Here is a 16,781-nt window from a genome sequence, read left to right as displayed (position 1 = left end):
CTGCATAACAGAAAGCAGAAGAGGTTGGCCATATAAGGCTCTAACTGCAAACCAAAGAGTGTGCACTTAATTCCAATGTCAAATGTATAAGCACAATTTATCTTAAATGGTGATGATGATGATAATATGCTACAATTTTAAAATGAACAAACAAGTATTATTTTTTCTTTAAATTGGTCAAAGCCATGGATTAATTGATTGTGGAAAGCTAGAACGGTACACATAAAGAATTTACAGGTGGTAGCTGTCAGGAGTAGTTACTTATACTTATTTATACTGCATTAGGGTAAAACAATGAGACCCATTAACTAAAGGATGCTGCTATGGCAGGAAGCTGTTCTCTGAAGGAACAGGTGTAGGAGGTGTGAGCTCAGTTTGGGCTGAGGTCACTGCATCTGCACTTGCCTCCATCTCAACTTCTCCTTTTTACCCCTCTCACTCTTTCCCGACCAAAGGAAGGAGTATCCTTTGTGTAAAGAGAGGCCTCTCACTCTGGGGAAACTCCAGAATGGCATAATTGAAAAGAGGATGAATCACTGAAGACTTTTGAGAAAGAGGATTGTTATTGTTAATACCACAGTATGGATTGATGTTTTCAGAGGGGAGTAGGTGGGTGGGTTTTTATGTATTTGTGGATATAAACATCACACACAATATTATTTGAGATCATCTGAATTCACAATTTTAAGTATTGCAGAAACTGGATTTAAAGTATCAAAAGTAATTGTGTTATATTCCTTTATGCCTATATCATAGTTATTACTGATGCATTAGCTGCAGCGAGTATAAGCAGCATTTTAATGTTGTAGCTGTTTGAGGAGGAGCAAATTCTAACTACGTATTATACTGTTTGGTAGATTAATCAATAATAATGCTTTCATATTTTGTATATAAAATCTTAAAGCGCTACACACCCATAGTCCACGCATACAGGTGTTTTCAACAATCTTGCCCAACTGTACATGGCATCTAGCTACAAACTGTGCTTGACTGACACCCCTTCTTAATATTTCAGTTTATTTTGCTGTTTTGCTGCACGTTTTGAGGCTTGCTATCATTCTTATTATTACACAGGAATTGGTGACATAATGAAATTCACAGCAAAGTTACATTCAAGATTCAACATCTAGGTCTAATCAGCCAAAGTAATTGAAAACGCCCGTGTGGGTGTGCAGAACCTTTAATTTGCGAAGTAACTAGTAACTACAGCCATGCATGCAGTTAAAAGTACATGTCCGTATTTCTCTTAGAAATGTAGTGAAATAGAAGTATCTTATAAAGTAGCATAACATGGTAATACCCAATAGATTACCGGGGCTTTTATTTCGAAGGAAAAACCCTCCGGAAACTCTGAAAGGCGGAAGTAAAATGCGAGACTTTCCCACATGGTGAAAATGGTTGCGAGTGGGGAAAAACAACAGGGCCACAGATCCGGCATATATAAACAGAAAAATAAAGGACACAAACATGGCAAGCACAGGACGAAAGGTGAAATTGAGAGAGAAAACAAAGGTAAGCCATGTTCGATTGTTTTTTAACGGCCTTTGTTAGCTGCGATGTGCTAGCTTGTGGCTGTAGCCACGGCTCTGTAGACACACGTGTTAAGTTTTCCAGTGGAATTAGTTCTGTAGAAAATGTGGCTCATGTAAATCAAGTCATTTTGCACAATGCCCTTTCAGAAATTGCCCGATCGTGTGCCGAGTGTCGGTTGACATTAAAGAAACACATCTGTCTCCTGTTCACCTATGACCATTTAAAGCGGGTGGGACAAATCAGCTGTCCCACATACCACAGGAGAGAAAAAGCAGTTGTCATACTATGCTAAAATGAGCGAGAAAGTTGATTTTTAATTTATGTCAAACTCTGTTGTCATACCTCACAACTTCACATGCCTAAATCATGTATTTTAGTATGCTAATAAGTAAATTATGTAAATCATACATCTTGTAGTATAAATTAAATGTCACACAGTACATTAGCACTGCAACCAATCCTATAATTGGAAAACAACATACATTAAGGAATGCTTTGACGTGAGTTTTAGTTACTTGCTGGAAATAAAATTACAGACGTTATTTCACTATACAAATCTTGAGTACAGAGGATCCCAATGACCCCTGAGTCTGTACCACAGAAATGAACAGCAGCCAATGGGACAAATCAATGAAAACTATGCAGCGTAAGTTCTATAAAGAGGACCCACTATGACTGTCCATGACTATTTGTCAGACTTGCTGTTGGTTCACAGGGATATGTCTATATACAGAATCTGAACTAATGACCAGTCTTATATCAAGTAAACATGAACTAATGTTCACTTTTTGCTAGTTTAGAGAGGTGTTTACTGAACTCCCTGGTAATTTCTGAGGTAACACAATGTGGAGTTGTTTTTGTTGTTCATTATTTTGCATTAATGGAAACTTCTGCATGACAAAGAAATGTGCACACTGTAATGCAATCCATTACAGCAATGGCAAAACAAAGTATTATCCACTGAATCAATCCACTTCTATGAGAATCAGAGAAAAAAAACATGACATTAGAAACTTCTTAAAGTAAAGGCAGTCTTTGTTGCAGGGCTATTGTATTGAATTGCACTGAACTCTACAGGTGTTTTTATTGAATAGCCCATCTAATATGTTTCAAAGCAACAAAGATATTATAGACATTGATCATAACTCCTACTCCTTCTACAGGAGGCTGTCCACATCTACTGCAGATTTATTGACAACTTATAGCTAGAGCATATGTTTTACCTCAAGGACACATTCAAACATTCAGATATTGAATTATGAAAACATGTACTGTTCCATATGAGCTTCTGGTAATTGAAACCAGCATTGCGGAAGGCAGGCGACAATATAATGCACTACAGGGCCTCTTCTGAGTAGCAAGGTTATGGTTTGTTTTGTCAGGCTAGTTTACAGCACAATTTTAAACTAAGGTCTGCATGCAGATTGTACTGTATTAAACCGTAACATACATTAATAATATTCCAGGAAACAGCACAAAAGCTAAATCAAGAAGTTATTAGATAGTTTCTAACATTCTTCAGCAGTTTGTAATTTATATAGTGCAAATAGTTGCTCAATAATAAATATGGCTTTAAAAGTGTGCACCTTCATATATACTGCATATTTGGTTCACTTGTGATTTTGCATGTTGCAACATACAGTCGTAGTAAATCCTTGTGTTCAACTGTTGCACAGGGAGAGTGTCAGTGACCGCTCTTACCAAAAAACAGAGGAAGGAACAAAAGAAGATGGACAGAAGGCACAAAGCCAACCAGCTACGCAGGAATAAGAAAGACATGGTAATATTCTATTTCACATGAATAATAGTTGTCCTTGAATTGCTGATTGGTGCTGCAGAGTTTCCATGTGCCTCACCTGTTTAGGTCCTGACAGAGAAGCGACGTCTAGGCAGCAGGGACGGTCCTCCCCATTTGGTTGCTGTGGTGTCTCTCCACGCTGGAGTTGATGCTGGTGCCATTACCAAACTGCTCCGGGGTGAGGGTGCTGGGGGTGTCGTACATCAGGAGCGGTGCATCAGTGGCATCAGTGACAGTTTTGGGCTGATTCTGCCTCGTTTTAAACAGAGGTTCACCTTTTTAAGCTACAGCACATGTAAGTATTAAATGATATGAAAAGTTGCTTCTTCAAAAACACTGCACTGAAATGAAATAAATTGAATAAGATACAAACCTGTATATATATATGTAACATATATTTGTGTTTATATTTGGAAATGAAACAGCACATATCCAGTATATATACATAAACTAAACAAAAGAGCACTCGCACCTAAATGCTGTCTGACACCCTTTCCACTGCTGCAGACAGGTTGTTCAAAACTTGCCAAAGAAAGTAAGGGCTTGGATATACTAAGGAATTACACAAAAAAAAATCAAGGCAAAAAGGTTTGAAAAAAATGTATCCTCCAAAAACTCCAAAGAGCCCAAAATCTTCTCAATGGCAGCGTAATTCCTGTTAAAGTTTTTTTCCTGCAGAGCAAGGCAAGGTGGTACTTCATTTAGCCAATCGATTATTCATATTCTATTATTACACAGAAAAGACAGTCACAGAGACAGTGAAATGAATGTCTCACGGTGCTTTACCCCTAATACAAAGGTTGAGTATGTTGGCATTGGTTCAGTGTAAAATTGGTTAAAACCTTTTGTTGTACAAATTCTTTCTTTGATGAGCATTTTGTTTTCTTCGGACAGCTGAAATGCACTCCCTGCTGGATGTGGCAAAGATTGCAGACAGTCTTGTATTTGTGCTGGACTCTACTGAAGGTTGGGACAGCTATGGAGACTACTGTCTGTCCTGCCTCTTTGCCCAGGGCCTCCCCAGCCATGGTGGGTATATACCTGTACCTCACTGGTAGACTCCACCGGTGACACCAGGATAGACTTCTGTATCAGTAGATTTTGTATTTTTTTCCTGGTGTACACTTTCTAAGCCCTTGTCTTTCTGTCCACGGATTCATCCCATGTAGCACTGGTGTGTCAAGGTGTGACTGATCTCCCTGTGAAGAAGAGGGTGGAGTCCAGGAGAGCTCTGTCAAAGATCACAGAAGTCCGTTTCCCTGATGCCCGTCTCTTCCCTCTGGATTCAGAGCAAGATGCCACTCTACTTCTCAGACACCTGGGCACTCAGAGACAGAGAAAGCTTGGTTTCCGCTCCAGACGTTCCCATCTCTTGGGTCAGCATGTCACTTTTACGCCCAACAGCCCCGCTGAGGGGACAGGTGGTGGACCCACCGGCCTAGGTACTCTCTGTGTCTCCGGGTATGTCCGTGGCCGCCCTCTACGGGTTGACAGACTGGTGCACATCAGTGGGCACGGAGACTTTCAGCTCAGTCAGATTGATGCGCCATCAGACCCTCTTCCCCTCAACTTAACCCCCAGACCAGCAAAGCCTGGCAAGGGAGGAGACGTTGACATGCTGGTAGGTGTTTTTGGACTCAAAGTTATTGTTTATTTTTTATTGATTAAATTTCTTATATCTCAAATTGCAGTTGTAGAAATTAAATATTTATTTTTATTATTTATAAAGTCTTTGTTCCATAATCTATCATGACAAATGTTTTTTTATACAGATGTCAAAAATAATAGAATATTATAAAGGTACAAAGATAAATGTATGAAGAACAAAGGAACTCACGTATTTACTGAACTAAAGAACTGTCATCAGGAGGGAACCCAGGGTTCTGCAGCAGGTGAAAGGACTCAGGCCTGAGCTTCATCCTGTATAGAAGCTCTTCATCAAGCTAGGCTCCTCTTCTGGCAGGTCCTCCTTCAGACCTGCTCTTCACAACAAATGTACACAAACAAGTGTGACCACTTTGGAGTCATTTAGACATTAATGAGGTGCTGACGTAATACACCTATGCTTAAAATTGTAATTTTTCAAAAATGGTAGGAGCAAAAATCTCTATTCTGTCTGCACAAACGAATTACAACAGTGTAAATATGCAGCCCAACAGGAATAACTAGTAACCATTTAGTTTGGCTTGCAACACTCATTTCACCATGGACATTTAGAAACATTCACTTTGGTAAACTCAACTGTGGTTCTTGCTCAGCAGGGAGCAGGGAGCAAATTTAAGTTTCAGATTTTCATACGAAAAGAGTGGCTCACTGTAAGATGGCAAAATCAATTCAAGGATATAAAACTCTCCTCTGCTCTTGAAAATGTTTGCGTCCGTTTACCCAGTGATCTGTGTTCCCACAGGATGGAGACGAAAATGAGGCTCCTGTGCGGATGCTCATGAAAGCAGACCCATCCTGCAGGGAGAGTCTGCAGGCTGAGGCTGAGGTGGATCCCATGGACGGAGAGCAGACATGGCCGACTGAAACAGAGCTGCTGGAAGCTGAAGGTGCAGACACAGAAACAGAATTCATTTTTAAATGATACAGTTGGTAAGATGAGGAGACCTGGGAACCTGCATCAGTGTTGAGGTTGAGGCCTAACTTGCATTAAAGCCGCTGGTTTGACTAGATCCATTTTTTTTGAGAAATCCTGTTGTACTGAGTACGTAGGTGAACTGAATGGAAACAATTGTGTTGAGAAAACTTTGTACAAATGAAGCTAGTTTACCAGGTGCTGTTGACATTTGCCACACGTTCCTTGATTACAGTTTCATATTACACCATGAGGTGACATCTAGGAATCAGTTTGAAAGATATTTCTAAAACAGATTTGACAGTGACTTGCAAAAATAAATTGTACATAGCTGCAGTGTCCCCTTCAGTCAGCAAAATGAAAAGTTAAATTGTACACACCTGACACAACTCCAAATCATGACTGGCAACCACAAATTGGTTGTGTATTAAATTCCTTTCTTGATTAAAATCTGTTTAATTATTAATATTAAAGTGGCTACATACAATTAAGCCTGCCACAATAAGACAGTAATCTAAATGTTTCTTTGCTGTTTCTCTTTGCTGTTTAGAGGCCAGGAAGAAAAAACGTGTAATGAAGGTTCCCAAAGGAACATCAGACTACCAGGCCTCATGGATTGTTGACGACAATGAGGAGGAGAATGGAGAGACGGATGAAGAGAGCAGTGATGACGATGATGACGACATGATGGATGAAGCCATGGATGGGGAGGATGACGAGAATAACTCTCAGGTACATGTTAAAGTAGAAGTATTTTAAGCCTTTTAGTGGAGACAGTGGAGACTACAGGAAATGAAGCAGGGAGATGAAACGGCGCGAGGTCTATGGTCAGCATCTTAACGTCTAAGCTACGGGGGGGGGCCCTCCACAGGTACACACATGTCAAAAGGAACCTCCATCACGTTCTTTGGAATACTTCATGTCTTTATAGTTTGACAATTAAAATTTCAGCTTCTTGAGACTTCTTGCTTGAGAACAATTTAACTGGTGTGTGAGATCAGAATGTGAAGGGAATGGTTCAGTGCAATAATTTCAAGGACAACTGTCAATTCTAATTTAACAGGTCCCAAGCTGACATCTTCTATTCATTTTCTCTAAAACAAATAAAAAATGGTAGAATTAACTACTTCGTTATTAAAGTTGTTGGTAATTAATTTTCATTTTTCCTAATTGATTTATCCATTAATAATTCCAGCAGACGTTGAGCCTGAACCCACCGGGCAGTTTGCGCAGCTGCTTCTTGTTGTCATGGCAACAGTCAGTGTAATCTTACGGAGGACGATGGTAATCAGTGGGGAAGCTGTGATGTCTGAGTGTCAGTGGTTCCGGTGCCGGCGCGGTGCATACGTGACCCACGGTCAGTGCACCTCGCGGCTGAGAGGCACTGTTTGTTTTCTCAGTGTCTGTCTCTGGGCTGCAGTGCCAGGCTGCTCACCACAACAATAGTGTTTGGAGCAGGAGTCCCGAGAGAAGCCTCCTGTCTTCCTGTCCCTGTGAAAAGAACTTCCTGTCTGGACGAAGGGAGGGGCAGATCATTTATTTATTTCCAGCGCTGCTTGAAAAGAAGTCAGGGAAACTCTCCTTATGCAACGGGTTTATTACGATCTGTGATTGTTATTAGCATGTGTTTGATGTCAAGGTCAGTGTACAGGAATACATATTTAGAGGAGGGGGTAACAATAGGGAAACGGGTACTTCAAATGATAATGATTATTATTACTGCAGCAGGGATGTTGGAAAGGTTGTGAATCAACCCCATGCTGAGTGCTTTTCCCTCATGTATCTGGCTCCTCCTGTAATTTGCCAGTCATGGGAGCACTGTACTACATGTCTTCTTTGATGATTCATTTCCTTATACAAACATATTTCCCATGGAAGTTGAATTTCTAGATATTCTAAGCGTGGGTGTCTGGAGGTGCCGGAGGCAGTGGTTTGTTGACACACGGGGAACGGCATAAGATTTAAATATATGCAAATTAAGGAATCCCATAATTTGAATTCTAGCAACTCCTTCTTACATTGACACATATACAGATGCAAATACTACTACGCACGCAAGTCTTCTTAAAACACTGTTCTCATTGTGGCTGGGCCGGTCCTGTTTATGTTTGGCGATTATACAATTACAATTTCTATACTTAGAATCTCTTTGACTGCGCTCGTGTTCCCAACATGTCCGTCTGGTCATTGTTTGTAAAGGCTGAAGTTTGGAAAATGAGGAGGGAAAAATATGTATAAAATTTGCTTTGTATTGGGGGAGTGCAGCAACTTTGCTATTCCCTTGCAGTTTTCTATTTATAGTAGAGACACCTGCTCTATGTATGTTTGGATTTGGAATTGTATGTGAATAAGAAGTCAACATTGACATTTTTGGGGGTAATGGTGCAGAGTTTGAACAGTGGACACTACTAGCAGTACTGTGAATAATTTCATTCTTGCCACCAGTTGTATTTGGTAATGTACTGTATATGTACATAGTATTAAAATTCCTGACACAATGAACCATTAATTGGACCAATGGATGTAATCTCTGTGTGACACTGTTCTGCTCTTTCTGTTGTGTCCCTGAATCTTGTAAGTGTCAATGTAGGCTAGTGCGATCATTTTCAAACCAGATGCTGTGGTTTTTCTGAGGAATCCAGAGAGTCATTCTGGATGCCATTAAAAATAAGTGCAGTCCGTTTACTGTAGGGGATATTCACAAATGAGGGCGCAGTCTGCTCCGTTAAAATGGCCTCTTTTATGGCCACTTAAAGACATCAGACAGCAGTGATCCAGATATGTTTGCAGTCAAAAAATCAGGAGCAGTCTTTCTTAAGGCCTCTTCTGTCCACAGGACTCAGTGCTACAGTATATTAATACAGATTTGTCCTGCACCCTCCCTTCTTAAGGACCTTGGTTCATGTTGTGGTGAAGAAGATGAAGAGGAGGAGGAGGAGGAGGAGGAGGAGGAAGAGGTTTTTTCCACAGAGCGAGCTGGAGCAGATCAGCGCTATGATGAGCACATGGATGAGGCTGCAGAAGAAGAAGGCCTAAAACGCTACCGTGAGGCTCGAGCCAATGAAATGTTTCCAGATGAGGTGGACACACCCCTCGACGCGGCAGCTCGAATCAGGTCAGTTCGTCTTCTTTTATGGAGGATGAGGAACAAATTTACAGGTATTGTGAGTTTACAGTAGAAAGGAAAACAAATTCTGAGATGATTTTTTCAACACAGTTTGATAATTGCCACATTTGCTCCCGTTGCTGTCCTGTGTCTAGGTTTCAGCGCTATAGAGGCCTAAAAAGTTTCCGCTCGTCGCCTTGGGACCCCATGGAAAACTTGCCTCTCAACTACTCGCGCATCTTCCAGTTCCAGAGCTTTGAACGAACTCGCCACCGCATACTGGCTGAGGCTGCAGCTGAGGAAGAGGGAGCCATGGTAAAGAAAAAAAAAAAAAAAAAGTGACCGTCTTCATTTATTAAACGCACTTCTTTTCCGACTTGTGGCTTCACTGACTTTGCCGCTCCTCTTACTTCAGGTGGGCTGGTATGTTACACTGCACATCACTGACGTGCCTTTTTCAGTGATGGAGAGTGTTCAGTCAGGCAACCCTCTGGTGTTGGTGTCCCTCTTGCCCCACGAACAGAAGGTATGATCCACAGTTCTGACATCTGAAAGCCGTTGTGTCTGATTTCCTAACCGTCATTTTGAAACAAATTCACACTGACAGTTTTATTGTTATTGACTTTTCTGGCCTCATCATTTTTTTTTTTTTTTTTTCCCCCCACTGGCCACAGATGTCAGTGATGCACGTCTTAGTGAGGAGACACCCCAGCAATACAGAGCCGATCAAATCCAAAGAGGAGCTGGTGTTCCACTGTGGATTTCGGAGGTTCAGGGCCTCTCCCATCTTCTCTCAGCACACCTCAGGTAGAGCACGTAATTCGCCTCGCATGCATGCATCAGAACAACTGGATTTATTGTTACTTCTATTCAAAATATATTAGCAGACAGAATGATTATAGGTGTGAAGGTTGAAACAGATTTAGCTGCGGGGTATACAGTATTAAATGAATACCTGAGCATTGAACTCGGCGCTGCTCTCCTCCAGCTGACAAGCATAAGATGGAGCGTTTCCTCAGGCCAGATGCCCCCACCGTGGTGTCAGTGTACGCTCCCATCACCTTCTCCCCGGCAGGAGTCCTGCTTTTCAAACAAAGGGCTGATGGTGAGATAAAAAGTCCTGTTTATACTTGAAAATATGTCAATTTCATTAGTGGCCTGGCTGCCTTGATTTTAAACTTCTGACCGTCCAGTCTGACATCTAATTCTTTTATCTAATTACCCTCTTAAGTTAATTCTGTACTGGTATTTGAGCTTGTGTTCTCATTACTGTGTCTTTCTAGGCATCCAGGACCTGGTGGCTACTGGCAGTCTGCTCAGCTGTGACCCTCAGCGTGTTGTGCTGAAGAGGATTGTACTGAGCGGACACCCGTTCAAAATCAACCGGCGCTCTGCTGTCGTCCGTTACATGTTCTTTAACAGGGGTGAGAGGATGTTCTCATACTTTTCTTACTAAGGCTACAGAATACCATATCATGTTTGACTTCTCTGTGGCTTTAATTCATGGTTTACTGCTCCTTTGTTTCTTTCTGTGACAGATGATATCATGTGGTTTAAGCCAGTGGAGCTGCGAACAAAGTGGGGTCGGAGGGGCCACATCAAAGAGGTTTTAGGTGAGAAAATTTAAGTCAGCAGCTTCCTTAAATATGCCTCCAGTTTGTTATCTACTGTGAATTCTGACCGCCTTTTTATTTCCTCAGGAACACACGGTCACATGAAGTGTGTATTTGATAATCAGCTGCGCTCTCAAGACACTGTCCTGATGAATTTGTACAAGAGAGTGTATCCTCGCTGGACGTATGACCCCTATGTGCCCTTGCCTTTGCCTTGGGTCAAGAGAGAGGGCACTGTGGAGATAGACGACTTGGACATGGAATAGTGGAGGGACAACTTGACGATACGAGAAAGACACATATTAACAAAAATACTTAACAGCAGTGTGGTCACACGAAGTGAAATGTGTATTAAATAAAACTATTTTGATCCAAAGTACCTCCTGTTTGTAGCCTCTAACTTGCTGCTGAGTCTGTTTTGGCCACTAGATGGCAGACATGAATAAGTATTAATAAAGTTTCTTCACTGTTTTGTTGAGCAACACTCACCTTTGTTTGAAATAGGTCAAAAATATTTGAGTGACTACCAGTGAACAAATAGCTGTATGTGTGTGTAGAGTACTTTATGATTAAACAAACATCAAGGGCTGTTACCACAACAGCTGGCAGGTCAATAATAGTTTTTACATTAGTCATATGTCAAGCCCATTACACTGGCAACTCTTTGAAGTCATGCAGATGTGGCTTAAAGCCTGTAGCCACATTAAAATGTACAAACTAGGGCAAAATCATTAGATAATGTTTGTGATATTTGAGGGACTTTAATCACAGAAAAAGAACTCCCAAGTTGTACTTTTAAGCAAAAATTCTTTTCCACAATCTCTCAATGAGTGACTTGTGGCCTTTAAGACTTTGACAAATAGCAGCTGTCATGTTCATTTATTTACATAATCTTTTATCACAAACATGCCTCAGTGACTTAACAAAAAAAAAAGAGGCTACCAAGACCCAATTAATAACCAGTCTTGGAATAAATTTAATACTGTTGAAACTATTTAAGATGCATGGCACCACCGACATTACATTAGTGTGAGGGCAAGACAAGAAAAACAGCTTCCCTGTACCATAGATATAACTTAAGTGTTCTACCTAAAATTGTACGAACATCTAAAAATAGAAGCACTGATAGTACTTCACCTCCTACTAGCAAAACTCATCCATCCACACACACACACACACACACACAAACACACACACAGAAAGCTTTCTCTCTCCACGGTGGTCTCACCCTGACCTGAAGCCTCCTTTTTAGCTCTAGTCAACACACACACTCAGATCGTGACCCCTCTGTTGTTTTCAAACTGAGGCTGAAATGCTCTACAGCTCTGCATCCGTCCCTGCCCCATGCTTTCTTACTTAGGAAAACACTGATTTATGAATTGCAGTATTTATCATAAAACTGAGCTCTTGCATGCTTGCAGCAACATGATTCATCTTGGGGCTCTGTTGGGACTGCACCATAGAGGCATGCCAATATGTCTGGGAAACCAGAAGGTGAAGACTTTGGGATGGAGAGGAGAACATGATCCAAGAAACGAAGGGGAGCAAAAGTTCACTCTGCATTTTTATTTGATTATGGTGGAAAAAGCTGAAGAAAAAAGATAATACAATCGAGAAAGACGAATGTCTCTATTACCCATGGGGGGCAAGCTGGGAGCTCTGGACAGTTTTGTGGTAACACTTAATTTATTTCCAACTTTACTATTTTTTTACACATATGAAGGCAAGGGCACAGTGATGTGTTGAACACATCTTGTTAAGGCTGAGGGGAGGGGTGTTGTGTGCTCTGCTGGCCAACAGTTCATGGTAAGGGGAGGGGGAATTCAATACCCCCATGATGGAGAATGCTCTTAAAGTAACATGTACAAAAATGGAGCTGAATTTTACATTTTTTCCTGACACTATCAATTTGAAACAGATAAACATTTAGCTGTTTGGGGACTAACTGCAACGTGGTAAGGCTGAATCCAGCCGATAAGTGAAGTGTGTGTTTGGCACAGGCCACCGTCAGAAGACGTGAACGCTGGTGACTTAGTGCTGTTTGGATCAGGAATGTCTTGTGGTTCCCAGTTCACTGCCACCACACTCAGTTGGCTCCCACTGAAGATATAATGGGTGAGAGATTTTTCCGTTGGATGTGGATAAAGAAACGGAAGGAGAGAAAAGGGGCAGTTAGGGAGTGAGAGATAGGGGAAGAGCCAGTTGATGTTCAGCATGAATAAAACCAGAAGTGGTGGGAGGAAGCAGTCGAAGGAATTCAAAAAGGGGGACGCATAGAATTTGGAAATTAAAATAAAAAGTTAGTGGGTGAGAGAGAGAGTGAGAGAGAGTGAAATGGAGGAGTGTGAGTCTGAGGCGGTGTGGGCGAGGGAGTAGGAGAGCAAGAGTGGCTGGCGTTTATGGATTGCAGATGTGGCGCTATGGGGTTTTGGCAGGGGCCATGCGCGCCTGAATCCTGCACCGGCTGGGTGGCACCGGGGTGAGAGGGAGGTCACCACACCGCAGCACACAGCCCATAAAACACTGAGAGTAGTGGGGGAAAGGAGAGAGAGAGAGAGAGAGAGAGAGAAAGAGAGAATAGGCCTCAAATACACACTAGCCCGGGCAGCAGGGGTGAGCAGATCACACTTTAGGTTCAAGCACGCACATACATACCCAAACATCATACATATGTTGAGTCAGGCTAACAATAAAGCCATAGGATGATACATAAAACTTAGCATGCAGTTCAGAGCTGATAGGCTTATCTTAAATTTAACAAGGACGAGCCGTTCATAGACACCTTCCCCAGCCATGACAAATCACACAAACTTCACTGTTAAAAGGAAATTTTCCACTTCTGTATGCATTAATGTTGAATTTATTACAAGTGCTTCTGACAACATTACTAAAGAGAAGCCAGCCAGCCACGTGCAGAGCAAAAGTGTTCAACTGGAGTCTGTTCTCTTAAGTTCATCCACCCACTTGCCTATAAATTCTGCCATTCCTCTTTCCATCCTCATCATTCCTCATTTGTAATGTAATTTACATGTCTGTTGGTTATTTGTGGAATAGTTTGGACAAGTAACTATTTATACAGACAGACTCACATGCCTGACGGTCGAATATTTAGGAGGTTGGTGTTAAAAAATGGATGTTCGATTTATGAATTCTTTTATTTTGGCTGGAATATGGGAAAAGTGTTAAAAGTAAAGCGTCAAACTCACTCACACTGTCACACACACACACACTCTCACACACACACACACGCGCGCGCGAAGAAAAAGGAAGCCATTATAAACGCTACAGTTGTAAAACTCGCTGCCTGCAGGAGGTGTGAGTGTTAATAGTTGTAGCAGTTTCTACTTTTCTTGCCTATTGGAGGCTACACTGACATATCTACATCTGCAGATCTTTCGTGTCCTATAGCTGGCACATACCGACATGTACTCATAGATGTAGTACAGGTGTACAGCTCCATCTGTGGAGAATCTGTAGCCTGCTAAATGTGAAAGAGAAAAATATCTGAGCGAGTTACTAGTAAGTTCCATTTGGTGCTTTGCATATAAAACTACAATACAATATTAATTATAATTAGGCGACTGAAAATACAGATTCATGCATAATAGAAACACTTCAGTAAAACACTATTATCTAAAAAATGCATTTGTGCTGATTTTGTTGCAACATAAAACCATGTGACAGCATTAGTATCCAATAGTAAACCAAACTTTTACAGACTTGTGCTTTTGTTAATGTGATGCTTTGTAAAGTTTTGCCGGTTAAAACCCTTTGAGGAACATCTCATGCACTCCCCTGTTTATGTAGATGCTGCCTGACAATACTTTCGTATTAGGTCAGCTCTGTTTTCCCTTTCTTTTGTGATATCCTTCCTTCTCTTGTTCCCCTTTTTCTCCCCCTTAGCCTGGTCCTGACTCCCTGGTTCCTGGGGCCTGGCCAAGGCGTGTGTCCCTGGAGGAGCCGGAGAGGAGATGGAGAGAGGGGGCAGAAAGGGGGTGCAGAGACTGACTCCAAAACCACAGCTGCAGCAGCCTCTCCTCTCCTCTCTCCTCTCCTCTCCTCTTTCCTCTCCTCTAATGCCTTCCCTCCTTGCCTGGCACACTCCCCAGCTCTGCCATTAATCAGAGCGGAAGGGTATTTTAGTGCATGTGTGTTTGTGTGTGAAGGAGAGAGATGCTGACTGTGTGAGTGGCAAACTGAGTGTTTATGTGTATCTCTGGATGGGTCGGTAGTGATGGTATGGAGACCAGGATCTCACAACATAGCTGGAGAGTTCACCCAGAGAACAAAAGCGGGAGGGAGGGAGGTTGACAGACATAAAGCCTGGTGAGCAGATTGGGACTGCCAATGACTAAAAGGAAGAGGTAGACAGATGATCTGCAGAAGTTTTTAGCATCACAGGATGAGACCAAGATATCTAAAGATGGCCCAGACCTTGTTTATAACTATCTGAAATCCCTTTGATCGAGATTCTTTGGACATCTTCGAGAGAAAGGTGTCGAAACAGCAACAGCAACAGCACCTGCACACAAACATAAACTAAGCACACTAAGCAAACAGTCCATGACCTGACATGTTAACAAATCAAATCAAGGTTCCCTTCAAGGTGTATGCTCTCTTTACGTTCCCTCATCCAGCCCCTGATTATCCAGGTGGGAGTGAAATCCGCAAAGAAAAAAAAAAAGGGATAAAATTTCCAACCTGCTCTGCTCTCACCCCCGAACGGGCCTCCCAGAGTGCTTTTCTGCTGACATCACTGCACAGAGACCTGGCAAGCCAATCTCTCCCCTGCTCTACCATTCCCCTCTCCCTGCTTCCTGCCCTGATGATGTCACACACCATATGGTTTTCAGCAGTATCAAGCCGGAAAAGAGATTTAGTCAGCGGAGAGGAGAAGGAGAGAGAAGGAGGAGGGCTGGAACGGGGCACAGGTCGGACACAGAAAACAAAAGGTCCGCTCTTCCCCTTGTGTGTGCTGTGAGTGGAAGGTGGGGAGGGAGGGAGAGGAGTGGGAGGAGGTGAGGGGGCAAAAGGGGAATGGCTGCACTGTGTGAGGCTAATGAGGAGAGACCAGGGAGCAGAGACCGTGCATTGGACAGCCATGTGTTGCACAGACGCCGATTGGACACACAAACACGCATACACAGAGATACCGACATTTAACCAGTCACTGACACCCACACTGTAGTGCAGGAGGAGGCAGGACTCAGCTAACAAGACCGTGCTATGTGCATTGCTCAACCCTCTTTCATTCAAAATCAATCAAACTTGAGAAACATATAGTTGATGCATATTGCATATTAAGGCCAGTATTTGAGCTGCTTTCGATCGCCAGAAATTTAAAGCGCCAACAATTAATAATTTCATATTGTAGAGATGTTGAAGAGATGATCACACCGATCATTTATACCTGGCTCTGCAGTTTCCCTAGGCTCTGCAGAGCGTTTTTGCATCTTTCGGCTCAGTGTTTTAGTTTTCTTGCCGGCAGCATAATTGTTTAGGTTCACTCTCATCTCTGTTTTCAGCTGCAGCAGGTGGGCATTTTCAGCAAAACAGATCTCCACTGTACACCATCTGCCTAGCAACAGCCAGCAGACAAACTCAGTTAGCAACTAGCTGGTGAACACAGTGCAGCCCTTAGCAGCTACAGATTCAGGTATTTTTCTCAGGAGTTGGCGGACATTAAAAACAGAGCTACCAGGTCGCCAAAAACACGACTCTAAATTCATGTTAATGTTGTGAATAAGCAACTGTTTGTTCACATGTTAATCGCATCGACTTGAAAGGTGATAAAATTGTCATTTTTGTGCTTACAGCTCGTTTCTGTCGCTGTTGTTCAAGCTTTAGTATCACATGATCTTTCTTAATTCCTCAATTTCCTTACTTTCTGTAAAGTGCCCTGAAACAGGAAATTTAAACATCAAGAATCCCATGACAACTTTCCATAAGCTGAGGGAGATTGTGTGATACGATCATAAACCCCAGAGCAGCTACTAAATGGACTCAGTGGTGCGATTGTTTTCTCAGCTTCTTATGGTCTTTTTCATATGTATGGTAGCCCTTGTCCCTCTGGTGTGAAAAATCAACCTTTTCGTTTCACTTGAGTCTAAAATATGACACTATTTTGCATTCAGCATATTCAAAATTAAACAA

General features: G+C 42.1%; 1 protein-coding gene across 1 annotated transcript; it reads left to right on the top strand.

The window, feature by feature from the left end:
* Nucleotides 1-1,369: 1,369 nt before the first annotated feature.
* Nucleotides 1,370-11,004, top strand: tsr1 (TSR1, ribosome maturation factor). Its single transcript, XM_022759750.1, has 15 exons — nt 1,370-1,512; nt 3,210-3,313; nt 3,398-3,626; nt 4,226-4,360; nt 4,501-4,952; nt 5,739-5,883; nt 6,460-6,641; nt 8,801-9,024; nt 9,171-9,330; nt 9,431-9,541; nt 9,690-9,822; nt 10,004-10,120; nt 10,299-10,439; nt 10,554-10,628; nt 10,716-11,004. The coding sequence occupies exons 1-15, from the start codon at nt 1,386-1,388 to the stop codon at nt 10,892-10,894; spliced, it is 2,514 nt and encodes an 837-aa protein (XP_022615471.1). The 5' UTR covers nt 1,370-1,385; the 3' UTR covers nt 10,895-11,004.
* Nucleotides 11,005-16,781: the final 5,777 nt, after the last annotated feature.

Source organism: Seriola dumerili, unplaced genomic scaffold, assembly GCF_002260705.1.
Source record: "Seriola dumerili isolate Sdu_G_001 unplaced genomic scaffold, Sdu_1.0 BDQW01000330.1, whole genome shotgun sequence".
Taxonomy (NCBI): Eukaryota; Metazoa; Chordata; class Actinopteri; order Carangiformes; family Carangidae; genus Seriola; species Seriola dumerili.
This window is presented reverse-complemented; position numbering and strand designations above follow the sequence as displayed.

Bases quoted from the DNA above. Each gene is read 5' to 3' on its own strand.
- tsr1 (XM_022759750.1), top strand. From the start codon at position 1,386: ATGGTGAAAATGGTTGCGAGTGGGGAAAAACAACAGGGCCACAGATCC. The intron at 9,025-9,170 runs GTCAGTTCGTCT...TCCTGTGTCTAG, and splicing joins GACGCGGCAGCTCGAATCAG to GTTTCAGCGCTATAGAGGCC. The intron at 9,331-9,430 runs GTAAAGAAAAAA...CTCTTACTTCAG, and splicing joins CTGAGGAAGAGGGAGCCATG to GTGGGCTGGTATGTTACACT.